The sequence below is a fragment of the Myiozetetes cayanensis genome, unplaced genomic scaffold (genome assembly GCF_022539395.1).
Source record: "Myiozetetes cayanensis isolate MyiCay16 unplaced genomic scaffold, myiCay2020 scf3, whole genome shotgun sequence".
NCBI classification, from domain to species: domain Eukaryota; kingdom Metazoa; phylum Chordata; class Aves; order Passeriformes; family Tyrannidae; genus Myiozetetes; species Myiozetetes cayanensis.
This window is the reverse complement of record NW_026087521.1, coordinates 11869895-11897240: the sequence shown is the minus strand read 5'-3', so window position 1 is coordinate 11897240 and position 27346 is coordinate 11869895. Positions and strand designations below refer to the sequence as shown.

General features: G+C 37.2%; 1 protein-coding gene across 2 annotated transcripts in view; it reads left to right on the top strand.

Moving 5' to 3' along the window:
- The window catches only part of PTPN12 (protein tyrosine phosphatase non-receptor type 12), a 69065-nt gene that overhangs the window by 14416 nt on the left and 27303 nt on the right, over positions 1–27346 (top strand). For both annotated transcript variants that reach the window (XM_050324074.1, XM_050324073.1), the window contains exons 2-7: positions 17185–17293; positions 20768–20844; positions 21808–21903; positions 22925–22963; positions 23720–23791; positions 25879–25938. In XM_050324074.1, coding sequence (XP_050180031.1) covers positions 17185–17293; positions 20768–20844; positions 21808–21903; positions 22925–22963; positions 23720–23791; positions 25879–25938 — 453 coding nt within the window. The remainder of the gene's footprint in view (positions 1–17184; positions 17294–20767; positions 20845–21807; positions 21904–22924; positions 22964–23719; positions 23792–25878; positions 25939–27346) is intronic.

Sequence of the window (27346 nt, the reverse complement as noted above, 5' to 3'; positions counted from 1 at the left end):
ATATATATAAATAGCTGTTGTTATTGATGTTAACTATTGCCTCTGGCACAGTAAAAACAAACCAGCTGACCCTTGACTGTAGGGGTGGGTATGAAACTCTGTCCTTATGTTCATAGTACCACAAGCTGAACAGACTTGCATTGATGAAGTTGGGCTCACGTCAGACTTCAAAAATCCTAAAGCTACAAAGAAAGGAACCCCTCTATCCGTATCTTACAGTCATGTAGATCATCAAAACTAGTCTTTGCTGTATTCCATTTTTCGATTCTGCAATACATGATGGAAGGAAGCAGATGAGTAGTGGTTTATGCACTTCCAGTTTTAGCTGGAGGGAAAGTTTTTTTAAAATCTGAAATATGTCCTGGAATTGTATCCAAAGTGGTTACTTGCCTTTCTCTACAAGGTGGAAAAGTCTATAATCTACTTTTGCTGCTTTTTCCTATTTTTACTGAATGCTTAAAATAAGATCCGTTTAGTCTTCCTAACCCTTTAGCATTTATAACTTAAGGGATTTGGATGGGATCTAAGCATTTAAGTATGTAATTAATAATAATGAAATCATAATCAATAAACCTTGAAACCTTTGTAAAGACTACCTGTATGCTGAGGTGATGGGTTTGTTCCCTGAACACTGTAAATTAGTTGAATTTTAATAATTGTGATGTTTGGGACAATGGAATAGTATGAATGGTATTGTCTTGTGCTTCCTGGAAAGGATCTCAAAGTGTTATAAACATTTTGGGGTGTTTTGTTTTGTAGTGGTGTTGAAATTGGAACCTGCTACAGGTGGTACAATGGATATATTAATAAGTGGGTGAGAAGATGAGCAGATGAATCTACAGATGGGTTATGTTGGTGCTGAGTACATCCGTATTTGACCAACCAATAGTGTCAGCATGGTGGATGAGGTGTGGTGTAAAGGTGTAAGGCTTACAGGAAATGCTGAAAAGTTGGGAGTTTGGTCAGAGTGCTCCCCTTGTTGCTGTTCAAGAACCACTTGTTCATTAAAATTATCAAAACAATTACCTTGAAAAGAGATGGAGCAGCAAGCACTGTGTCTTGCAGTGCATATATGCACGGGGGAAATAAAGCCTGGAGTTATTTCTGTATTAAGGGAAGTTTTCTTGAGATTCCTTTGAATTTGCAGCAAGAGAGCACAAGAGTATAACTGTCTGAGACTTGTTTAAGCAAATAGCACATGGGTAGAAGACAGACAGTCCCTTAAAAATAACTTGGTTATAAAACAATGAACAGCTAAAGTGATCATAACTGCAGCTGTGGTGGTTGAGGCACAGCAGTAACATATTTTTTATGCTTTTCAGGCAGTGCAATAGGTATATTATTAACTGGGGAGGAAGATAAATAGATACATTTTAGGATCACATGATACATTTTAGTTTGTTTAGAGTATCAGAATGGTGTCATGTGTCATGTGTACTTAGTCTAATACTTTATTTTGACTGGTGGATACTGAGAGAATGTCAGAAATGAAACAGAGCCATCCTCCCAGTCCTTCTCAGTGGCAGATTCTGAGCAGAAGCTCAGACTGTATATGGTAGCAGCAGGTTGATGAGCACAGGGCACCAGAATCCATCCTTGATCATAAAATCAGCAGGTACTGCTACCTGGCACAGGTCAACAGGCCTTGGGCTGCTTGCAAATGTTTTACTTTTTTAGCTCTGTATAATTTCCTATAATTGAACTTCCTCTTTTTTTCTTTTTTCTTTTTTTTTTTTTTTAAGTTCCTATTTCTGAAGGAAAAAGTTGTGGTGAATTTTTTTTTTTTAACCTTTCCTGTCTGGCAAGGATAACAGACATAAGTGTGCAGAAACTACAAGTGGTTCTTCAGGACCTTTAGCCAGCTTAAATTGGCTCCACGGTGTTTTTCTTGCTGGGGATTGAGTGAAATATTCTCTGGCAAATTGATCTGACACCTTCAAAAAGAGAAGTCTATACTTTTTACCCCTTTGAAATATTTAATTTCAGCTTCATAGCCTTCCCAGTCTCCTCCTCAAGGACCATCAGGTTTCTTGTGTGTGCTGCCATACAGTGATTGTTTCCATGATAGTATAGGTCTTTAAAAATCCTGAGTGCATTAAAATATATTATAAAAACTCAACTTGCTTTTCCTCACCTTCCCCTTGTTTATCTGTCTGCTTTCATAAGCATGATGCTGCCTCGCCTCTGGCATTCCCTTGCCCATCAGCCCAACATAATGTATGGGGCTGGCATTAGTGTACAAGTATGTGGTCCTGCAGTCAAATTTGATTCCTTTTGTATCAGTATTCTCCTTTTAGACTCAAATTTAGACACCCTTGAATAGGTCAGACAGTTGGACTAGATGATAACTTCAGGTCTCTTCCAACTGAAATATTCTATTCAAAATTTATAGTTCACCTTAATATGTAGATGTAATGCAGGGGAATAGAAAGACCTACCCATTTCTTCAGACAACAGGCACTTTATGTGCCTGAACTTTGACTTCTGCTCTGCCCTTCATTTAGGGTGTGGTGTGTCATGCCTATCACAGAGGATTTCACACTGTGCTGCAATAATTCACTTTATTGCTTCCGAGTCTAAGCTTCCTTAAGCCTGATTTAAATTTTAGTAGAGGCAGAGGCCATTCTTATGTCTTCTTTTTTTTTCCTTTTTTCCAAAAATGCTGGTTTGTGTTTTGGGGTATTTCAGGAAATAGGAAACAGAAATACCTTTATCCTTCAGTTCACCATCCTGTTGAACAATCTGCTGTTCTTTTAATCAGTAATGTTGCATGAAAGAGTTCTTAGTGTTTTGCTTCTTAACCTTATTGGCAAAAATAGTGTCTAGGACTATATTTGTTTGGTGTCTTTTACTCGCAAATGTTACTGTTACTGTCTTGCTTCTGTTGTGGCCCAGGGATTCTTGATAAAAACTTCCTTCTGTGCAGTTGTCCTGATAGCCAAGGACTACCAGCTGCCCAATTTCCGTTGGGATCCAAGGTGTTCCTCTGCCCAAGAGGACACTGACATCTAGTGGGCGGGTTCCACTGACACAGGGCAAGTGAACTGCTACTCAATGGCCATCTTTCTTCTGGACATTTACCTAAATTTTGCTTTCATTTAGAACCTCAGGGTCCTTTCGAAGAAGGGGGGGAAAAAAAAAAAAAAAAGGGCAACAGCCCAGTCAGTTTTGTGTAACTTCTGGAGTTTAAGGAGTAACGTTTCTGCAGTCAAAGTAGTTGTGTTTTATTGCTGAGTTTTGGGGTTTTTTGCTCATTCAAGTTACCTGCATACGAGCCTCAGATGTTTGTAATAAAATTATTTAAGTTCTTCCATTCCCCAGTTGTCCTCCCATCCTGTGAAGAAGGTAAGGTAGGTGTGTAGCACAGCAAGAGGCAGATCATAGAATCATAGAGTGCTTTGGATTGGAAGGGACCTTAAAGATGGTCTAGTTCCAGCCCCCCTGCCACGGGCAGGGACATGATCTTGTTCAATATCCCACCCAATCCTGTGGCCTTGGAACTCTTCCAAGGATGGGCATCCAGAGCATCTTTGGGCAACTTGTTCCAGTGTCTCACCTATGTTTTAGGAAGTGTTCCTTCCTAACTTCTAAGCTAAACCTGCCTCTACTAAAATTTAAATCAGGCTGCCCTCTTTCACTTTGAAGCCATTACCCCATGTCCTGTGGCTAAATGCCCTTGTAGAATGTCCCTCTCCATCTCTCCTGTTGGCTGCTCTAGGGTCTCCTTGGAGCCTTCCCTTCTCCAGGCTGAACAAGCACAACTCTCAGCAGGCGTTCCAGCTTCTCACCTCTGAAACAGACGGTGCCTCCAAGTTCACTTCAGTCTGTGCCTCTTCTTTCAATGAAACTTGATGCCTAATAACCACCTAATAGCTGCTTTGCAGCTTGTCCGGGACATCTGTTAGTTTAACTGGGAACCAAGTATCAGAAGAAGTTTTAACAAAACCACAGTTTTTCCAGGAATGTTCCTAGGCAGGGAACACTGCTTAGAAATCAAGCTTTCTGAAAATATTAATCAAAATGTTAGTATTTCTTTAAAGACAAAAATAGACATCTCAGTTCCTTAGTAATAAAATCCACATTTTGTTATCAGAGAAAATAAACACTGCCTAAAGCTTGACAGCAGGAGATGCCATGCTTAAGTATTGCTGCAGATTATTGTTTGATCTCTCGACTGTTTAAATTATTCTGCACTAGTGTTCATTAAACAATAATGTACTGGGTTTGGATTTGTTGACCATCTGGTAACTTTGTAAAGGAGGTTAAAATGAGACAATTTCAAGGAACTTAAATTCAGGCTTAAAATCAAATCAAGCCTTTCAGACCCTTGTAATATAGTGCAAGAGTCATAGAACGTCTCGACTGACGGTGCTTAGGGTGAGAGTGTTAGACTTAAATGTTCAGGGACTGTTTTAAAGAGGAAAATATTGCTTCCTTGTCCAGAATAAACATCGATTTTTTTTTTTCTTAAAGATGCTAATGTTTGCTAGCATTCTTTGGTTATGTTGAAAGTATTGCCAAATAAAACCAGGCTGTCACAACCTAAACTATTGACATAAAAAAGAATTCATGTTTTATGTGAAGTACCAGAAAGCAAAATGTAAAAACTACTAATGCTTTTTGTGTGCTAAGGAACACTTAGGCAATGCAAGCAATAGTTAAAGTAGAATATGAATGTTTCTGTCTTTAGAGGAAAATTTCAGTAATTTCAGGTTGAATCAGTCTTACTAATTTCAGACCACAAAGAAAATTGAGAACATACAATCCATCAAAAAAGAAAAATCACAACTTTAACTGACCTGTTATTAAGAAGAAAGAAAAAAAAATAGTTTATCTCCTGTTGTCTGTTGAGAATTTATACTGTCTTATCTCTAGAAATTTCCCAGCATGATGGACTTATTACTGAATACAGGTTATCAGTAACTATTCTGTATTTATATACACTAATGTATAACTTTATTTGGCGTTTTTGAGGCTTATTCTTATTTCTTTTACCCTGAAAGTCCATCTGCTTGATAAATGTTATATTCCCATCTCCATCTCTTACTGTTTTGTAGTTTCTCATCAAATGTCTGTTAGTGTGCACTGCTTTACCAGAGAGGTCATGAAGGAAAATGCCTGCTTGGCCTGGGAAGTTTTTTTGAGAAACTCTGCTTGTGAAATCCCTTCAGTCAGATGATTTTTTTAAAAAACAATTTTTTCCTTGTAAAAACAAACTAAAGAGACCAGTCTCGCCTGAATTCTTGTAGAAATTCACATACTCTTCTTTTGAATTGGCACCGTATCAAATACTTACTTGAAGCTCAGATTGGAACAGCTTCCTTTTCCAAGAAAGGAAGTGGAGTCACATATTCCACATAGATTAGAATTATAGATAAAAATCTTGAGGTGGGATCTGAAGGTGTTCCCGTGTGTTTCTGAAATACCTGGAAGTAAATCTGTCATCCAGAACCCAGAGGTGTTGAATAAAGTTGTTTGTATATCAGATAAAAACCTGTGCAATTGTTTACCAAACAAACCATGAGCTTGTACATTCTGGATTGTAAATATTCAGCTTTTAAAAGCAGTGGCAGCTGAGGGTTATTTTAAATATATCAGCAGCTTGACTGACAACGCACTTGCCTGAACCAGATTCATTCTACCAGTTGACTTGAGTAGCTTTCTGTTTGGTGAAATTTGGCACTACAGAAGGACTGTATTTCTCACATGAGCTGTGTAACAAATGTAACCTGCAGGGTACTTAAAAACCTGTAGGTGATTGAGTATATATTTCATAGGAAGGAGGTAAATGTTTCTCTGGTCTTCAAAATAGAAGAATTGCAGAAACAGATACATTATAAATATAATTAAGGCATCCTACAGCTGTTTGGAAAATAATTTAAAATTTGAATTGCCGTTTTGGTGTACAAAATCAAATTTATATAAAGGCTTTATTTTAGAAGTATTAGGGATATAGGTTCTCGACACTGCTTTTAAGAGGATGTACACTAAACATTTTTACTTGATCCTTTAGTGTGGTACGAGCTTTTGTGAGTCTTCAGAATTAAAAATTTCCTCAGGAATGTTCATGATTTTAAAAAGGTTAAACTTCAAACTGTTTGATTAGTACAGTATTTTCATTTCCTCTTGGGTAACTTCACTGTAGCATTCTTTGGGTGTTCTAATGAAATCATGATACAGGGCTGCAGAAGAGAGAACTTTCTTTTGTGGGCCTAGAATACCTGGGATTAAGGTTACCATGCAACTCAAAGTGTTAATAGTATGTCAAACAATGTGTTTGTAATGGTTTTATAGGAGAAGCATCACAACCTTTTCCTTTTCTTGAAGTGACTTGTTGAGCAAAATATGAGGAAATTAAGAAACATTCTCTGAGTGGTAATACTGTAATACCTTGAGTGCTAATACTATATTAATACTATAATATGTGCTCTTTGTGGTGATACTAAATTGGTAACACTAGGTATATGCTTATGTTATTTTGTAGAAGAGAATTGCATACGATATAGAATGTATGGAGAAGATTTAGGGACCTTTTATAATTCAGTAGAAACAAATTAAATAGTAGAGTTTGTATTATTCACGCATTTGAACATTTAGCAGTGCTACTTCCAGCTCTTGAATGTTCAACCATTAATGCAAGAACTTTAATGGAGGGAAATAATCTAAAGTCATGCATGTGAATAACTGGTTGTCTAGATTTATTGTTTCGGTACTAATCATTGCTGCTTTGGTTTCCTTTCAATAGTTACTTTACAGCTTTCTCTTCCAGAATTATAAGAATTTTGTTTGCCATTGGATGCCCTGTTCTATCTCTTTTTGAAACTAGAATTGTGCTTGAAAGGTGTGTGCTTTTGAACTGTTGAGAACACATGTATTAGGCAAAAATCGACAGATACTGCAAATGTAAACAATTACTACCCAAAATTCCTTTGTCTCTGCACAAATATTGTGCTGGTTATTAGCTAGGGTTATTACAGTTGAAATCTCAGTACAAGTTTGTATCTTTAATGAGGCTACTTCTTTCAGACTCTTAAAATGCTATTGAACTCTGTCATAAATGGCCTCTTTATAACTAGCACATTCCTTGGCTTCCAGACACAGTCTCAAAGAAGGGGTGAAAATAGTTGTAATCGTGTTTTCTCCAGATAGTAGAAATGTATTTTCAATTTGCTACTTTATCTTTCCCTTTACAGTCTTATATATTCCCTGTGTATGTGTTGCTGCATGGAAGTACTGATCCAGCACTTGTCAAAAATGTTGGGTTTTGTATTTGTTAGATAGTGGGGTTTTTGGAGGGGTCATTAAAACCTTGTGGGTGTTTTGCTTGCCAGTCATGAACTAACACAACTGTATTAGCAGTATCCTAATCTTGCCTGAGTAATAGTGGGGGTTCTAAACTGCTGAAAATCACTAAAGATGTTTCTGTGCAAGGTTCAAGCTTGCTTCTGAAAAACAAATTAGACTTCTGGGGAAAGATAAAATTGGCATATTTTTATTGGAATTGCATATTTGACACTTAACTCATGTCATTGCATAGCAATTCAGCTGAAAGGAAAACAGCACCTTTGCACTCCAGACATGTTTCAGCGAGGTAATTTGGACCCCAAACCAGATCTTCTTTGCAGTATTTCTTGACCGCACAAACAGCTATGCTTTTTACCCAGAGCAGTTGTTAGGCTCCAGCTTTTCAGCTTAAAGTCATTCTCAGTGGAAGTTACAGGGCAGGATCTGTGTTTCCGATAAATTGGCAAGACAGGGCTGTTAAAAGCCTTTTTGGAAGGCAGGACATGACGGCTATAGCAGACTTTTTGGGGGGGCAGGGTGTGTATGTGCAGATTTATTAAAAGGCTTTAATAAGGTTTTAATAAGGCTCTAAGATTATTCTCCTGTGCCTTTATTTATGGCAGCTTTATTAGTGGGGGACTAGCAGGTAGGAAATTATAGTTTACTTCTGTTGGAGTGAAAGCTCAGTGTTTCCTGTTTCAGTTGCGGTGCATTTTTTTTCCACCTCTTATGAATTGCTTCGAAAACAAACACTGACCTCAAGGAAATGTGTTCCAAGGCGTGGGAAAAGAGGAAGGGTTTTGCATCTTGTGAAGGAAGAAGGAGGAGAATTTGGGTTGGTTCCCCTCCCTTTTCTCTAGTGCTGAGCAGAAACAAAAGCAAAATACATTCTTCATGGATCTTAATGCTTCATTCCCCATACTGTGAAGTCACAAGCAAGGGAATGGTAAAGACTGGGAGGAGTAACAGATGATGACATATTTCAGGGAGAATTGATATGGTTAAAAACCCTAAATATTCTTCAAGGACAGAGGCTTGGCTGATGCCTGTTTAGATCCTCATGCTGTTTATTTGTATGAATTGGACCTCACATGTATTTGCTATGCAGCTTTTCCTGTGAATGCTTGTCACGGGGTGCTTTTCACTGTTTCAGGATGTTATGTCAATTGAGACAGGAGCACTGAAGATGAAGAGCCACAAAGTTACAACCAACAGTGATTCATCCAGCCCCTCTTGTGTGGCCATGAAAAAGCATGGCTTGTGTTCCTTTTAGCTGCCTGATTAACATGGAATAAAACCTCGTGCCTCTTTGTGGAAAAAGTCTCAACTTGCATTTAGATAATTTCTTCTAGGTTTCCACGGGCTAGTCCTGGGGATGCTGTTACTTTGGTATCTGTTCCTGTTGCATCAGAGCTGTTGGGTTTTGACTACCCTGAGAAACTTTAAATCTGGTGGGAGGGAGGTAGGACAAGTGTCTACTTCATCTCTGTTTGGGGTGAAGGACATGCTCTGTAAAAGTCTTCACTCAAGTGTTGCACTGAGAGTGTCAGCATCGCATTCAAGATGTCAAAATTTGACTTTGGAGGTAGACTGTCTAGGTAGAGTGGACTGCAGTGTGGTCACCTCTCTTGGATAAGTCAAGAGTGGGAAGAAGTTTAGCTGGACCTATGATGACTTTTTTGTTTTGAAATAAACACCCCCCCACACCCCTTCCAGCACCAGAGTGGAAAGTTAATCCCATCTGTGTCATACTTGATCCTGGTTTTGGATACCTTATAGAAAGACATTCTGGATTCAGGGTGTTTGTGCACACTCCCAACTGGGCTGTTACTGTGGTGTTGCTGAATTGCCCTAGAGATTTGGAAGGTTGTCATGGTCTAGGGTGAGGTACACAGTTTTTTTGGGCTTACACTGAAAATTCTTGTGTTGATTACATACATAGATGACATTTTGGAGAACAGATAGAATACATACCCTTTCCTGTTATTCCTCATGTGTACTTAAACCCTATGCTATAGGAAGCTGCTGAAGGTGGAAGGATTGTGCATCTTTGTACCCTTGTTATGTGGTTGTAAGGTAGTTTCCTGCAACAAAGAAAGTTTTCATGTAATTAAAACTGGACTGAGTTTGACAAGTTTTTTTGCAACTTATTTATTGCCATTGTATGCTAAGACCTTAAATTTCTGACTCTGACCTAAGTGCAGATTCAACCTAAATGTGACATAGATATGTGTCCGTCAGTTTCTTGAACAAATCATCAAGACTGGTGAAATGGTAGCAGTAAAACTGTACAAGAACTACCAGTACACCAGGTACCTACAATGTTGTGACAAAAAAGTCTAGAGGTGGGGAAAACTGTCTTTTTCTTCCTTATTTCAAGATGGTTTTTATTCAGTAGACTGACATTTGTAATTATTTTGCAATTTTTAAGAGTTTAAATTTTTTTAGATATTAACAATTCCTTTTCACAAAAGAAACAATCATAATTAATTTGTCCTGAAATGAATGGTATTGGTTGCCTTGAAAAATGGCAGAAAATTATATGAAGGACAACTCAAGTCTTTAATCACCATCTTGACTTTTAAATTCAATTGCTTGTGAAAAATGAATCAGTGAGAACATTGGTATAGAAGCCCTTAAATAGGAAGATGGCATATTTTATAGGCTACAAAATTAACATTTTTTTTTACTGCATTTAGTAGTTGCTTTCTTCAGTAATAAGCTGCTGAATTTTTTTCAGTTGTGTTGTTTGGTTCCATTGAAATTTTCATCAACTAGTGTAAAAATTTTCTCAAGAACTATTTGCTGTAGTTTATTGTAGTGTATTTGCTTTAGGACCATCTTCCCTTTTAATCACATTGCAAAGTAAGACAAATAGGAGCTGCATATGTTCAAAAAAAGTCTTAAAGGGAAAATTGAGGTTAAATGGGATGTTTTTAATATACTTGTGCTGTCAGCATGCGTGAAACCTAGTATGGAAGGAATAAGAGGATAATATCCAGTAACTTGGAAATCATGGTTTTAAGCAAGGGTTCCCTGGTGAGAAGTTTTGTTTCTATAACTGCTTTGCTTCTATATGCTGTTTGGGTTTATATTTTGAAGTCAGAAAATAAGCTTGTTGCAAGAAATCTAATGCTTATTTCTGTTTGGAATTATCAACCATTGTTCTGGAATTGCTTTAACACTCTTAAGAAGCTTGTTATTTGTAGTGTGTGCTAATGTTAACCTTTCCTGGTTTTGCATCAAGTTGCTTCCCAGCCTTCAGCCCAAGCAGTCAATTTTCTAATTGCATGCTTTCATACTAATTTAAACTTCTGTGTTCTTCACTCACAGTTTGTAACTAACTGTTTCTGCTTCGTTGTCCTGCACTGTTTTCACTTGTCCTGCATTCACAGTAGTCACTGCAATAAAATGAGTGTGCTGAGGAAATGGGACAGTTCAGAGATGGAAAGTTATAATCCCAATTCTTAACGAGCATGCTGCACAACTTTCTAAAATACCTTAGAACATAATTTAGTAACCTACTAAAACTTGACTGTGCTTTAGTAATTTAATGTTCTGCTTTGTTTGCTCATTTCCTTGCTCATCACCAAACTGCAAACTGACTTAGTCTTTTCCAGCCCTGTAAAACTAGCCCATAACTGGCAGTAGGTATGTGGTTTAACTATTTTGCTGAACATAAATTAACTGCAATTGTAATTGATAGTACTGCTAGGTTAGATTGGGATTAACATGCAGAGTGTATAAAAATAGTTTTAGAAATGAGGGAGAGGAAAGGAGACTTTTTCAAGCGATCAGCCCACATTTTGATAATGTCTTTGTAAAGTTATCTTTAATTATTAATGGTGTGGGAGATGTGTCTGGATTCTAACACTTTTCTTAAGGAAAATATAGGTTTGAAAAGATGGAAAATGTTGGTCTTACTCTGACAATACCTAATTCTTGAGAGTAAGATGATGTTGTGGGTTTTTTACCTGTTTCTAGTTTTCATGTGATACTGTAGAAAGTAGGATATACTCCTTAACTGGCTGCTTGCAGTACTGTCATTTTTTACCTTATCTGCATGAGGATGTACCAGCTTTGTCTTCATTGGCTGAAGCTTCTTTACTGGGAATCTCCAATGAATGCAATAACATGAATTCCTCTCTTTATTGAGAAAATATCAGAGTTAAGATGTTGTAGAACTTGAGAATCATAGAGTGTCCTGTGGTGGAAGGGCCTACAAGGATCATCAAAGCCCAACTCCTGTATAGAATACAGTATGCCATCTAATACTGAAATGATGCTGTTCTCAGTTGTCTGGCTAATTTTGGAAGGATTTTTCTTTCATGTGGTTCACACGAGCTTCCTGGAACGTAGTGGGGTTTTTTGTATCCATCGTTGTTTTGCTATGAAACATGGAAGGCAGAGCTCCTGAGGAACTGTAGTTACCAGGCTTGTCTATTAATGACTTCAGCCTTGGAGCACCTGGAGCTCAAGAGTTAGTAGGTGTTGCCAGAAGAGAATGCTGAGGCAATGGAAACTCCTGTCTATCAGTTCAGCTTGAAATCTCCTTTCAGGGCTTTGTTTCAGAGAAATAGGTTAAGTAGAGGTTACCAGCCTGGCTTTTTTTGCAGCCAAAGCCATCTGTGAATGTTGAGATTCAGTGAAGCTTTTACAGAACCGGATCATTCTCCTTTTATTGTTTATGCTGGACTAGTGTTAGGGAAGGCTTTTTCCTGCCATCATGAGGGCTAGGAATTGTTACAAAGAGTTGCTGTTTGAAAGCTGACAGGAATCAATGGGGAAATATTGACATGGGTCACAAGTGGATGCTGGTTTTCAAATACTCCTAAGACAGAGTGGTGAGGCATACTCTCAAAAGGAGTTTTATCTGTAGTATCATATGTATGTAATAAGTATGATAACTATTTTAGTTGTCAACTTAGACTCTTTGGACACTTTCTTGCATGTAGGTTTTTCTTGTTTTGATGCTGTGTTTATTTGCAACAACAAATGCAGAGCATTTAATGTACAAACATAAACTACAAAGTGTGATACCTGAAATCATACTAAGCTCTCCATTATTTGTGCTACTTAGCAGGGGAATAAGTTAACCAGTGATATCCCAGTTGGTGGTTGATTCAGCCCAACTGGATCCCACACAGCTCTTCTGGCAGAGTGACTAAAGGAAGTCCAGCTCACAGTGGTCATTTATTCCTCGTTATTGCAGCCCAGAGCTGCAGAGGCACTCCTGAACAGTGCATTCTCCAGCTGGGTTTATTACCATCAGCTACTCTTGGTGTTTCCCAGAGCCCTCAGTGATAAGAAAGTGGTGTAGCAAATCTCCAGTTGGATTTGCAGGGGCCTGAAGCTAAAATACCTGTGGAACCAAAGCAGTTTTAGGAAGTCAGAGCCCCATTTGAGCAGTGCTGTATGTAAGTCTGCATTGAACTGTCTGATGCCAAGGGCTTCTCTGGCATTTCTGTGTTCATAGGTACAGAATCAGAAACCTTTGTTTCTGACCACAGATAATCAGAAGATAGTAATTTGGACATTTTTGTGGTAATTTGGTTCACATTGTTCCATACAGGTACATTTTTCTCAGTGTATAAAAGTATGAGGGGATTTATTCTGCCTTAGTTCTGTTTATCTAAATTATTTGAATGAGACCACTAGTTGAACATAATTCTTGTGGCTTTTATTCCTCTCCTGTTAGTAAGAAAAATGCAATGCCTACCTTATGATAGAAATAGCTGTCTTATTTCATGACATGAATGCATTAATACAGCGTTTTTTAGGTGTGTCCTAGTATCTTCTTTTATGCTTTGATTTTTAAGGTAACTTTTGTGGAAGCTTTTCTTTAATTTTTTTGTTTCTTTGAGTATTTCTTAATGCACTTAGGCGAATTTTGCAAAACAAAATATGTTCCTGTGTGGTTGGTGCAATCTCAGGAGACCACTGCTGGAAGTGTCCCTGTAGAGCATGGCAAATGAACTGTGGGTGTCCTGGAGTATTGTAGGAGGTGACATTTGACACTCTGGTATTTACTGCTCCTCAGCATGCTCAGAAAGGAGATTCAAAAGAACATCACTGTTGTATTATCTGATGTTTTGCCAATCAGAAATGTCAGATGAGGCTTAGGAGACAGATTGAGGACTTGAGATAAGTGAAACTCTGGTGAAGAATTTGTCATGTTCTCCTTGAAAAGAAGCCTGGAAAGGAGTCACAAGAACTTTAGTATCTTAAATAAGGTTTATGCTTTTGAAGTGAGTTCTTCAAATCTCATTAGGCTATATAAATGCTTTCTTTAATCCACCTACAACACTTCTATGGTATTAGGCAATGTGCCTTTACAGGCTTTCTGAAGTGTTAAATAGATAAATAAATTGACAATGAAAGTCAGAGATCTGTATTTCCTGAACTGATTGGACAAAGTTATTATTAATATGGTAGGATTCCACAAGTTGGGTTTGAAAAGCTGGTTTGTTTTTTTTTTTTTTTAAATACTAATGTAGATTTGTAGTAGAGACTATAAAACCACTGTGGAAGTTGGAAGGATGCTTCTGAAACTTAAGTTGTTTCAAAGACTCATCTCGCCACTGTCACATGTGGTGAGTGTTTGTCACCACCCCACAAACCACTTCTGTCACGCAATGAATAAGCAGAATTAAAATCGAGCTTTTCTAATGAGAGTGGAACTAAAGGCCTTGTGAATGTAGTTCTTGAAGTGCGTGTCTGTGGTTCATCATACTTAACTTTTTGACCATTTTGTTCCTTGAGGAATATTCCAGTGAAGTTTTTTGTGGCACCAGAACAGCAATTCCAGTGAATAGGCGAGTGTCACGGAAGCGCCCAGTGTTATCTGCAGAGGCACCAGGCGGGACCTCTGATGTCCCTGCTATTGGTGCCTGAGTATCTTCTGGGAAGCATTTTGGCACTTTACTGACTTCACCCAAATGAGTGCTGCTTTGTACTGTAGACAGTTGTTTATTAAAAATTAGCATGAAACTGGACTGTGACGGATCTTACCATCAGCTTACCGCAGTCTGAACAAAATTCTTTCCCCTTCTGCCCTGTCATTACCCTCCTTCTGCTATTGAGTACATTCTCCTCCTTCTGGTCACTCTGGGCTGTAACCTAGGAAGCACTGGATCTTGTGCATCCCGCAGCAGGCTGTGAGCACACTGCAGTAGCTTTCTACAGGAATTTTCTATTGTGTGTAGGGCGGAATCCTCTGCTGAGTCTGGCACTTTTCCATTCCTGTGGTAGTTTGTTCAAAGTTCAATTTTAAAACTTCTTTCTTTACTCCTTAGTCAATTCTTCTTCTTCCAAAGCACAAAATAGATATTATTCTTTGTAGGGGGTCCTACTATAAATCATAAAGAGTGCTCCTTACTCTTTTTATTGCTCTCAGGACTGTATTTACATATCTTCTATTACCCATGTCACAGAGCAACTGGCAAACATGCATTAAGAACATGGATCCTGAAGTATTTTAGGAACAGATGTGTGTTAAAATCAACCTGTATTTCATTTCCAGGCTTTGCCTTGGAGCTGTACTATTCTAATCCTCCTTTGTGGTCTGTTTAGCAGGTTGTAGAGTAGGGGAGGGTAGATCATGCAGGGGAGAAGGCTGTGCTGAACTCTTATAACATCTCCTTCTAGAAAATGAAAGTCACTCAAGCCTTTTTGGCTTACAGGAGGTTCAAATTGTAGTTTTTCTTGCATGCCTTTAAAATGGGCTAAAGCAAAAAGGATCATCTTACTCGTGCTTTTTGATGCCTGACTTCCTCAAGTTTGTTCTTTCTCATGCAAAATAACTTTTGCTTCTACTCGTGGTTTGTAGAGGTAGTTTTTCTTTAAACTTTTCTTACTTTTTTTAAAGCAGAGTCATGACATTTGTTCCATTAAAATAAGTAAGATGGAGAAAAAACAACCCTCTAAAACTCACAACAACATTGAGATGTGGAACAATACACAAAATCATATCAGTGACTGTGCATGGAAAGTATCATTGGTGCTCTTTGCATTTTTCCTCTCCTTAACTGGAGGCTTATAGCCTATCTCAGCCATACAGTTCATAGCTGATAGAGCTAAATTATGTGTATTAATTTCACTATTTCTAGACTCCTGCTTGTGTTCAGTCTAAGCACAAGTGGTATTTTTTATTTTGACACAGGAAAGGTCAGCGTTGCATTGGACAGTGTCTTCTGTGTGCAGTGGTACTCTTAGTGTGTCCCCTGTGACAAACAGGTTTCTCTGCCTGCTGTGTTGACAGGTTATGCTGTGAACTTGGTTTTAGCGTTGCAAAGATGAGTGTAGTCTGCATGGAACCTTCCAGTAACTGTTTACGTGCCTTGTTAAGAATTTCATCTTCCTGTTCCTCACTGTAGCAACGTTTTCAGATAATATATTTAGCACTTTAGTCACTGTGTGGTCAGAGACCTACTGCCCTGTCTCCAGATATTTACTGGTTTTACTTCATTGACTAATATTACAAGTTTTTTAAGGCTAGTTCTGTTACTCATTTTAGTGTTCAGTGATATAATCTATGATTAAGTCCTCGTAGAAAAGAGTTGAAAATTGGTACTACTTGATTTGCTTTTGGGTGGGGGTTTTTTTGTTGTTTTGCGGTGGGTTTTTTTGTTTGTTTGTTTTATTTTTATTTTACCTTGCCATTTGTCTCTGCTCTGTAAATACCACTTTACTAGTTTATTAGACATGTATTTTTCAACTAAATTGGTGCCAAGTTTTATCCACATTTGCATAGATAATTTGATTTTTTTTTTTACCATATCCAGGTAAAGTTCATGAAAACATTTCTCTATGTGTAAGGGAAATGCTAGATTTTATGTTGTTTTTTTCTTTTTCTCTTTTGCTTGATGAATTATTGGGGGACTTGAGTTGCCAAATTGGTTTTTTTTAATTGAAGTGTGCAGTGAGTGTCCCAAGTGTATTAATAATTTTAGAAGAATTCAAGAACAAAACTGCCTTTCCAAGCAGAGGATCTTATTTAAAACGCCCTTCTACCTGTAAGTTGTTGCATAGTCAGTGACAACCAAGATTTACATTTTTAACTAGCAAAAAACCCTCCCCCATTCTCCCCCTTCCCCAAAAGAACACAAGTCATGGATGTTGTGAGTCTTCAAGATGATACTGGTGCATTGAATATAGAGGGAGGGAATCATGAACAACCTCTGTTTTTCTGCTTGTGCAGAACACCATTCTCTGGAGATGCTAAACTTGTTCAAAACTCTGTTCAGTCTTCCTCTTGATATTCTTATACACCACCACCATGTCGGTGTCAATAGAAGCTTTTGCAGCCACCAGAGTTAAGTTTCGGAGTTCTTTGGTGTTCCTTTCTCAATCTGGATGTCTGCACAGTTTAAAATAACACACACTGCTGACTATTGTTGTATTTTTTGTTTTCCAAAGAGAACTCTTCTCTTCCTCCTCAGTTTTAAGATTGCAAAGGCCTGATGTGTTTGGGGTGATAAAAGCTGTATTGCTTTTGTTATTTCCCAGGTTGCTGAAAGGCAGGGGCTGGTCTTTATTGTCAGAGGTTTAGACTCAGATTTCTAGGATTTGAAACGGATGGGGGGAGAAAAAAATTACTTACTGTTGTGAGTACAGCAGACCTCCTGTGACTCATCTTAATTGCAAGTAGCTTGTACCTGAGAGACAGGTATAGTGGCGTTTCAAAGATCCATGTCTCATGATGTATAGAGCTGGTTTCTGCTTGGTTGTAAACTGCTGATGTGCTAAAAGTACTGGATGATGAGATTTTTGAACTTCATCGCAGTGAATAATGAAAAAGAGAAGAGGGTTTTTTTTCTGAGTGACCTTCTTCATCAGTGAAACTAATACCTTGTGTTGCTTGTTGAGACTTTGAAATATAACATGAATCTTTTATTTCAGAGGTTAAGAAGATTATCAACAAAATACAGAACAGAGAAGATCTACCCAACAGCCACTGGAGAAAAAGAAGAAAATGTTAAAAAGAATAGATACAAGGATATATTGCCATGTAAGTCTGATTTACATGTTAATAGAAGACAAAGGAAAGTGCTTGTTGTTCTTCATGTATTTTGAATTTTACTATTTAGTTACTACTGAAAGGCAAAATTGGAGATAATTTACTGAAAGATAACCTTCTTAATTTTTTTTTTTAACTTGGAAGACAAAGTGAATGATACATTCTTATATATTGGGAGAGAGGTATCACCTGAAGATGAAGGTGTGCTGGTTCTGAAGCCGTATCAAGCCAACACTTTCATTTTAGCTCAGAATAGGGGAGAACTTTGCAAGGTGCTTAAATGTATTTTTTTCCTTAGGAGCATGTTATACATGGTAGAAAATAAATGTCAGCATAAACTCCAGATGAAATTTTACAGAGCCTTAAGGCAACTAGTCTGAAGTAAAATAGATCTTCTTTTACCTGTTTGTATCCTGCAAATGGTGTTGGAGAACTTTCAGTGTTGGATTAACTTTGGTTTCTATTTTGGTAGAGCTTAAATAAAATTCTGTTAAATGTGTGGACATAGAAACCAGGAGTCAGAACAGAATTTAAATTTTAAACCCACCGATGTGTGGATATAACAGATCAGTGATCTGAAATGACAAGGTTGTCTGTTACAAGCTCACTTTGTGAGCCGTGCATTTCAGAAGCTCTTACTGTGCCCTTTGATATGAACAGCTGACAATGAGATTAAAAGGCTTGTGGGCTTCCCGGGTCAGCAGCAGGTATATTTTGCTCAGCTCAGCTTTCTCTGAATTGTTAGGAGGTTTACAACTAGTTTTCAGTTGAAAATGGTCTTAAGCATCATTGGCTTTCACTTTCAAAATGTGTTCCAATAATTAAGTCCAGTGAATTATTGTGTTTAAGGTTGTTGTATACCTGTGATCTGTGTTTTTCTAGTGCTGAAATTTTTACTGTTTATTAGTGCTTGGAGCAACAATTCGAGCAGTAAACTTTAGCCTAAAGCCAAGGCCGAAGATTGTTTAGCAGGGTGGGCATGGTGCGTGCTGCTGCACTGAGAAGGAAATAATCTTGTGTTTAGATTTCACTGGAGGATGTACATATAACATAGATCACATCTTGAAGAGTAGTGTGTCACCGAGCTGAACTGCAGCAAAATAATTAAATATCATTGATGTTTTCGTGTTTGTTTGGGTGTTTTGTTTTTTTGGTTGGGAGGAAATGTTTAAGAGATGAAGTGAAAAGAGAGAGGAAGTTGTTATTGTCATCTTAATAGCAGTGGATATACTCTTTTTTCTGTCCTGGCATTTTGGTAGATCATGAACAAAACAGCAAAATCTTGGTAGCACCCAGGCTGTTGGTGAGAGAGTAGCACTGCAGTAGTGAATGGCTGCAACTAGAGCAGCAGATCTGCATACCTTTGATCTGCATGAAAATAAAACCTGAGTCATTTGGGGTCACAGCTCCCAGTGGGGAAATGAATGAACCTCAAAGCTGACATTGAGGAATTGAAGGTGTATTTTCAGTTCTCATTCATACAGTGAGAATGTCTTCAAACATCCAAGGTTTCCAGCAATAAATTGATGGGAGACCAGCTTGACAGAAATGAGATGAACCAGGAGAAAAGTGATGATACTTTTCTTGTCTCTCATAAATCTAGGAGAGAATGAACATTTGTACCTTAATCAGAGGTTATGGCTATGTTTGTCAGAAATTGTAACTGCTACCAAAGAGATCAGTTCTGACTCAGTACTGGCTTCAGAGTAAAAGATGCATGTTCCTGTTACAGTTTACTAAACCATCTTAAATGATAGATAAATGAAACATGGTGTTCACTGGTCACCTGAAGAATCAATCAAGAAGTCATTGTGAACTGAACCTTTAAGTTACATAACAGTATCCAAACACTTAATCTTCTGAAGCTGAAGCCTGAAATGGATTTTTCTTGGAGAATTTTATTCCAGACCTAAAACTCTGTAGCAACTGAGCTGTGGCATGTAGAGACAGGCTTGAAATGTTGACATTTGAAAACTGGTTGTAGAATTTTGGATCTATTGGGCTGGGAAAATAGGATCCCTCATTAGCCTGATACTTTAATTAGTCTGTTCTGCCACTTAAAAGCAGTTTTTAGTATAAAGCTTGTGACAACACTGCATGCTTAGAGCGTGTTCTTGCTTTAACCTTCTATGTATCAGAATGTAATACAGTTAATGGGTTTTAAGGATTTCTCTAGGCCTTTATGTGAGTGTGTTGTCTTTGGATCTGTAATCTAAAAGTCTTGTGCTTTTTTTAGGAAGCCTTTCATTGTAACATATATTTTTTGCATGTTATGAGAACTCTGGCAGAAAAATTTCGCCATCTTGCAAGCTTTTTGAAAGACCTTTTTGTACAGAAGTTACTCTTAGCGTGTAGTTCTTGTGGGCATGGTTCCTTGTTTTATTCTCAGAGGTGTTTTGACAAAACAAAACTCCCAACTTAACCATATTTGCTCTTTCAAAATGTATTTCTTTTTTGTTCTTGAATTTAGGTCTAATCTGCAGCTTAGCAGCTGTTCTGTGGTTGAGGAATTGACCCTGGGAGCAGAAAGTAGCATAAATTGCTTGAGCAGATGCTGTTTCTGCAGATACTTCTGTTCCCCCATTGGAAGATAATTTTTTCTGATCTGGATTTCCAACTAAAGGAGCCTCTATTGTAGAGACAGTGTGAATGATTTTTGTGTCATAGCTAGGAAGTGTTGTTGTCAACAAGAGCTGAAAGGACTGGCAAACCTGCCAACCACCTACCCCTTTTTATTAACAATCAAGTATTAAAGATGCAGGGGGTTCTTTTCAATGCCAAAAAGAACACCAAAATGTTTAGCTTATTCTGTCAACAAGTAATAAGGCTATTTTTAAGACTGCTGAGGATTTTGGCCTCCAAAGAGCTGCTGTTTTTAGAAGTAGCTTTCTCTGAGACAGTCAGTGATGCTTGAGGCAGAAACTTGACATGTCAAACCCCTTAAATGAAGGAATCTGCTGCCTTCTAGTTCAGAAGTGCCCCAGCAAAGTGCCCAGCCCAGTGCTTGGGGGATAGAGGTCATTCTGTGCCTGAGCAATAAACCCCAGTCAAGTTTCATGTTGTAATACCTGACAAAGAGACTTTAAGACCTGCCAGCTTCATTAACTCTGCACTGGCATTTTATTCTTTCTGCTCTCCATAAGTGTTCCTTCAATTTGGAACCATCATGATCTGTGTTAATGTTGTGTAACAATTAACTACTATTTTCATGGCTTCTGATTAATTGATTTTTTACTTTTTGTCATGATGCATTCTTGGAATTCCAGGAGATGGAAGTAAGAGTAGAAGCTACTCTACTTATCTCTACCAGAATTGGTTTATTCATAAATTAAATGAACTGATTTGCTTGTGTGATTTACCTTTGGGAAATGTTCTTTAATGTACTATATATATTATATTTACTGTTGCATACTGATTTACCTGTGTTGTAATTCTGGTTTAATAAAAATGTTGTTTTCCTTTTAGTTGATCATAGCCGAGTTAAACTGACCTTAAAAACGCCCCCACAGGATTCAGATTACATCAATGCAAACTTTATTAAGGTATGTCTTACTAATTTAACAGTTCTTGAATTGTTTTCTAGCTTTTATTTTGTGTCAGTGCAGTTTTAATATTATAGTCTGACATATTCTTTTATTATGACTTGAATAATTTTGCAGACATGCTGCCATTTCTATCACAATTTTTAAAGCTTTGGTATTACTCTTAAGTGAAAATATAAAATACTTCATTTTGAAGTGGCAGGCAAGCAAATTGGAAATTTATACCATAGGAAAATTCAGATGCAGTTATGTTCAGATGCAGTTATTAGTGTTAAAAATACCCCATGTTAAGAAAGGCTGGTTTTAGGGACTGTAAATGAGGTGTTCATGGCAGAAGTGTGGCAGTGGAATTATGTGTAACATTCTAAAAGAGAAGCCAGAATTTGACTAAAAGCCAGTTTTGTTTCAAAGTAGTAATGTCTTGAGCTGTCTTTGTACTTTATTCTAATGTTTTTACAAACTATTTATTATTCAGAAACAGGTGTTCCTGTAATTTTCCCTGGTTGAATGTTTAGCTTGAAAAGCTGAATATTAATTTCTTCAAGATTTATATAAAACAAATTTCAAAACTTTGTATTATTTAAATGTATTAGTAAGAAGTTAAATTTGTTCAAGAGGGTGCTTTTTAGCAGAAAGATTTTCAAATTTTCATTACTGAATATGTGAAGAAAGAAAATGAGGACTTATAGGGAATCTTCAGAATCTGAACAGAATGTACAGAAACTTGTTTTCTGTGACAGACTCTGGCAGTGCTGTAGCTGTTGTAATCTTGGGCCCCCTTGAGATCACCAGCAAAATTCCCACTAATGTAATTGGGACTCACGTTTGATATTCACCCTTCCTGTTGTATATATTTAAAAAAAAGGATATTCTTATTTTACATGGTTATAACCTAAAGCCTCTTTCATTCAGTGCAGAGAAACTTTCTTTATAAACATTAATGGTTCCTTTGTGTAATCCCAGGGAGTACATGGGCCAAAAGCATATGTTGCTACCCAGGGACCCTTAGCCAATACAGTCATAGACTTCTGGAGGATGATATGGGAGTACAACGTTGCTGTGAGTACCTACTGAAAAACTGGGTGTTACCTTGTTTCAGAGCATAGCAGTTGTCTATTTTTTGCCTGAGTTGGCTTTCATTACCATAAAATATTGACAGTGATTTAGCTCATTTACTTCCCAAATCTTGGTTTTTATATTTTAAATAACATTCTATATGTAATTATTATTACTTATTCAATTTAACAATGTAAAATCAAAGTAATAATTTTATTGAATGAATGTTAAATCCTTTATATTTATGAATAGGTTCTTCCTTGGTTGCATCTGTCCCATGGGAGACATTACAACTCTGATTTTATATGGACTGGCAAAATCATAAACAGAAGCAGCATGTGAAGCAAAAAAACCCTTATCTTTCTATTTATGCTAGTTTTGAATACTACTGGTTCTGTATTCTACAACTATTTAAACAGCTATTGTCAGGAATTAACTATTAAATACTGTTACAATTGGATATGTTCAACAAATTATTTCTGAAAATAATTTTGTTTTATCAAGCACTTAAATCATGGCTTACTGTAATGAATGGCTTACCTGTTGGTGCATTTTTATTGTGCTATTCACAGTAATCTATCAAAAATAGCTTCACATAAGAATTTTGATTCTTGGTCATTTTTTGGATGGGTTTTTTGGGTTTTGCTCCTATTTTATGCCATTTGTGTCACTTTAAGTGAATATAGCTGTGTTTCTTCCAGTTGGCAAATGGTTCTATATTTTTATGATTAGAGTTTACATTCAGACTGAATAAATAAGGTATTTGTACAAGATTACAGTGAATTTGAATTAAACATCCTTAATATGTTGTATTAGTGGTGTAGATTTTGTGAAGGATGAAACTTTGTTACTTTTTTAGAAGGAGCATGCATATGCAAGTAGGAAATTAGTATTAATTAGTCTCTTCTGTAGTAGCAAATTAAGGAGTTTCAGTATCTTCCTGATAGAAGCAAGTAGTGAAGTGTTGGTTGAAGTTACTTGATGTAAAACCAGCTAACTTGGAACATCTTTTTTTTCTTTTCAGATAATTGTAATGGCCTGTCGAGAGTTTGAAATGGGAAGGGTATGTATCCTAACTCCAAAACAGAATGAGCTCTGCTCGTGGGGGGCAATACTGCTGAAGCTCCATATGCCAAATCCTTAACTGTAATAATGACAATAATATGTTAGATGGAATGAGAATGCCTACCCTTACATTTCCATCCATAGGAAACAGTTAATGAGTCTGCATTTCTTTGCTCCATTTGTGGTGTTACAGTATTATTTAGGTGTCATCTCAGTGGAATATGTGTTTGTACACAGAACAGAACTGTATCAATGGTTTGTTTCTGGTCATGTCACTATGGAAAAAACATATCATGCTCTTTGGGGGATGTGGGCCAACTATCAGAATCCCAACTCCTTCAGAATTTCCTGTCAATTGATGCAGCTGTAAAAACAATTCTTTTTAAAATCTCTCTGCTTTATTCTTATGACCTTAGAAGGAGAAAAAAAAAGTGATCCAGAATTGTGAATTCCCAGCTTTCAGAAAAAAACTAAGCCTTGATTGCTCCCCTGTGTTTGATGCAAGCTCGTGCATGTGTGTAGGCAGACGTGAAGTTCACGTCCTAATTTACATAGTGTCTTTTGGCTGAATTTACTGGTCATCCGGGGTCTTGGTTTTGTTTTCCTTTTGTTATCCAAAGGAAACGTTATTTTACTGTCTTAAAAGGAGTCCAGAATAAGGCATTCAGGGTTATCATTTTGTCTGCTCTGCCTCTGTTAATCATCCTCCTTCAGTGCTATGCATGAATTAAATCAGAATTCTTTGCTTTAACAGAAAAAATGTGAGCGTTACTGGCCTCTGTATGGAGAAGCAGCTGTAACTTTTGGACCATTTCGTGTTTCTTGTGTAAGTATTAACCTTTATAAATTAATTTTGTAAGGATTTAGTGCTTTTGTACCTTAAAATAAATGTTCAACAAATGGTTTGTATTATAAAAGAAGTGCTTTTTTGATCGTTCAGTATTAAATTTTACACAAGGATTCTCAAAGGAATGTGCACATCTAAGCTGTGTGGTTCTTTTGAACCCTCCACAATTGTTTTCATTTCTTTTTTTTTAAAGTAGGGAACCTGTGTGCCTTGGTCTTAGATCTTTGTAGTTATTACTTCTTCAGCTTTACATGATGTAGTCTTGAATGTCTGTGCTGTACTCAAGAAATCAAATACTCATGGAGTTGTTTTGTCTGTTATGACTTGTGTGTTCTGAAGGTGCACGAGAAATGAAAATGTCTTCTACTGTTGGTTTTAAAATCAAAACAAAAATAAATAGTGGGTCACCACAAGGTCTCAGTCTTTTCCTTAAGGATTCCAAAGGGATAACTGTCAAGTAATCTATGATTCCAGAAAGCTGAATAGTAAGAGAAGTCATGATGCAATTGCTGTTTACAAAAGGAAAAATAGCAGAAACTGACTGCATTAGTTGTGAGGTTCTCAGGGTATGGGTGAGAATATGGCATGTGGGACCATTGCCACCAAAATCAAAATGTTCAGCATTCCTTAGGTGTGGGATAGTATCCAATTTACCTTTGTCCATACCTGTTTATGTATCTTTATTCCTTCCTGCTTTAAACATGTTTCTGGCCTGTTTCTGGCCTAGCTCTTAGGACTGTGATCACATTCTAGGTGAAACCAAGGGCCTTCCAGCCCATCTCTTATGTTCAATGACAGCCTAATGAACCAAGGGAAGAGAACAGAGAAACCATGTATAAGATGGTTCTTGTGCTTGTACTTGTCAGCTTCTAGCAATGGACAAACAGACTTCCTTAGTTGAGTGTCCCTGGATTGTCCATATTTTTAGAAATCGTACAGTGCATGATTAATTTGATAATTTTTTTGTTTGAGTTTTGCTTTTTGTCACTTGCTCTTTCTCACACTGGCATCATGCTGTGGGAAGAAAACACTTCCCTGTATCTTTATTTTTAATCTTGCCACAGGGTAGTTTAATCCATTTCTGCTGCGTGCTATTAGTTACTGTTAGGGCGTGAATGAAACATGGCACTGAAGTGATGAGCATGGCTCTCCTTAGTGTAAATGATCTTACTGAGAACTTTTTACACTGGCTGGTTTTTTCCCCCTGTACCTAGTGGTATTGGAGAAAAGGGTTTGTGTGTATGGTGTAACTGATTTCTTGGCCACAGCTGAGAATGTATTACCTGTAGGTCCCCAAGTGTGGGACTGTGGGCTGTGTTGCTATGAACCATCTTCTTTAAACCTGCAAGGTGTTGCAATTGTTCGTGGGAAATGGTAAATTCCCAATAGAAGACAGAAACACATATACAGTCTCCTAAATTCTCTGTGGGAAGCTGTAATGCTAAGCTTTTAAAGGCATCTTAAACTTCTGATGTTACTGATATTTTAAGTACCATAATATTGTTTGATGTCTGGAGTATAAACTTTCCTTGGTATTCCAAAGGCAGATTTGAAAATTCTGAGAGCCTAGAAACCAGGCTTTTTAGCCCACAACCAAGATAATTAATGATTCATTCAGAGGCACCCTTAACTGAAAATAACAGAAAGGGAAAAACATTAAAGGAGATATCAGAGGATGGAGTGATAAGAAGCTCAAGTTTACACAGCAAAAGTGTTACAGAGAAATGGCTGTGGAAGGCAGTCTGTAAATTAAAAGTATAGAGAAATAAAAGGGATACTTAGAAATATTCTTACAAGACTTATTGATGGTTTCTGGAGCAGACTAGACATTCATTTCAAAACTCACATTTTTAAGTAAAAGAACCCATCTTTCACACATGTTATGTGGCAAGCTTGGTTGCTGGTGTGTTAATGTTTTTATTGGCCCTCTTGAAAAAATCACAGATACAAAACCAGTAAATTGAAAAAGGGCATCTGAGTTTAAAGTTTGAGTTTTTAGTTATATCCTCTATGGTGCATATTGATTCTCCCCCACCTCCAATTCATTACTGTTTTCTTGTGTTTAGGAAGCTGAGCAAGCAAGAACAGATTACTTCATTAGAACATTATTACTTGAATTTCAAAATGTAAGTACATGATCACTTCTGATCTGACCCTCAGTGATTGCTCAAAGGTCTCTAAAATGATACAATGGTGGAAACTCATAAAAATATCTTCACTTCTTTAGATGCTGACTCTGTATGTGTATAAATCATAAAGTTTCGAAGTAATGTTATAAACTTAGTATATAAGGGAAGAGTAGTGAAACTCTTTGTCCTTTATCTATGTTCTTGTTTACCCCAAGGTGTGTTATGGTCTTTAATAGCATATGGTAACAACTAAAAAGTTTCTACCACCCTAGGAGAATTTCACTCTTTAATCCAATTGAAAATATGATGACAAACTGAGTCAAAAAAATCCTGATTCTTCTAGTTAGCTTCTTTTTGGGTGAAGTCTGTGTGCTTCTTGGAATTTGCCTTATACTTTGATTTATTGTGAAGAGGAAATCAGTTTGACTGAAACTGGATTATATTCAAGAAAGAACTTTGGTGTTTTAGCTTAAAAGTGGCTGTAAGAAAAGGACTATGAAGATTCTTTTTAATTTTCAATTTTCATAGAAAAAACAAATTCAGGTTTGTTTTTCCTGATAGTTCTGCTAACGTGAAAAATCACTGGTCTTTTTAAAAGTAATTAAGTGAAATTTCTTGATGGACCTTAATAGGCAGCTGTAACTCTTCCTTTTTTCTGATGACCTTGGTTTTACATAATCATCTAGATTTTAAAATTTGGGTTTTCTGAGGCTGCACTGTCTCTTGTTTTTACTACCTATGGCATTTCCACAGGTCTGGGAAAAGTCAAGCATCAAAAATAGATAACTTTCCATGCTCCAGAGGCTGCTATGTTGCTTCTCAGCTAACTAAACAGAAGGTAGCTTAGGTCTTGAAACTTGTAGCCTGTAACACTGATCAGAAAATTCATGCCCTCCAGTACATTGCTTTGAAGGGTGTATTGGAGTCCAGAGATGTGACAACAGCATGGAAAGGTGCAGTAGACTGGCTACTGTTCTACTGGTAGCTGTGGATGCTTTGGATAATGATGAGGAAGAGGATTTTCAGGGATTCAAGGTAGCTGAGTAACTAGGCTGTTCTAAAGCCTGCTTCCTACCCTATTTTTAGTACTATTGTAGCTCATGTTACTAGAAGTACCTATTGTTGTTGCAAGGGTGATCCATACTTAGATACTGTCCTAATTATTCCTCTAATTTTCTTAATTTCCCTCTGAGTGTGAGCACATGCGCACACACTGTATTTTGTAATGTGACAAAACACCTCGTTCTCCCCCACCATTTCTTTCCCAATCTAAGTTACTAAAGTACAATTAACAAAAGAAATTTTCATGTGGTCTTTCCTTTCTTTCTCCCTTTCCAAGCTTGACTGCAAGGACATAGAATCTTTTAACAGGGTGCAGTGTTGTGGGTTCTTTAACCCATATAAT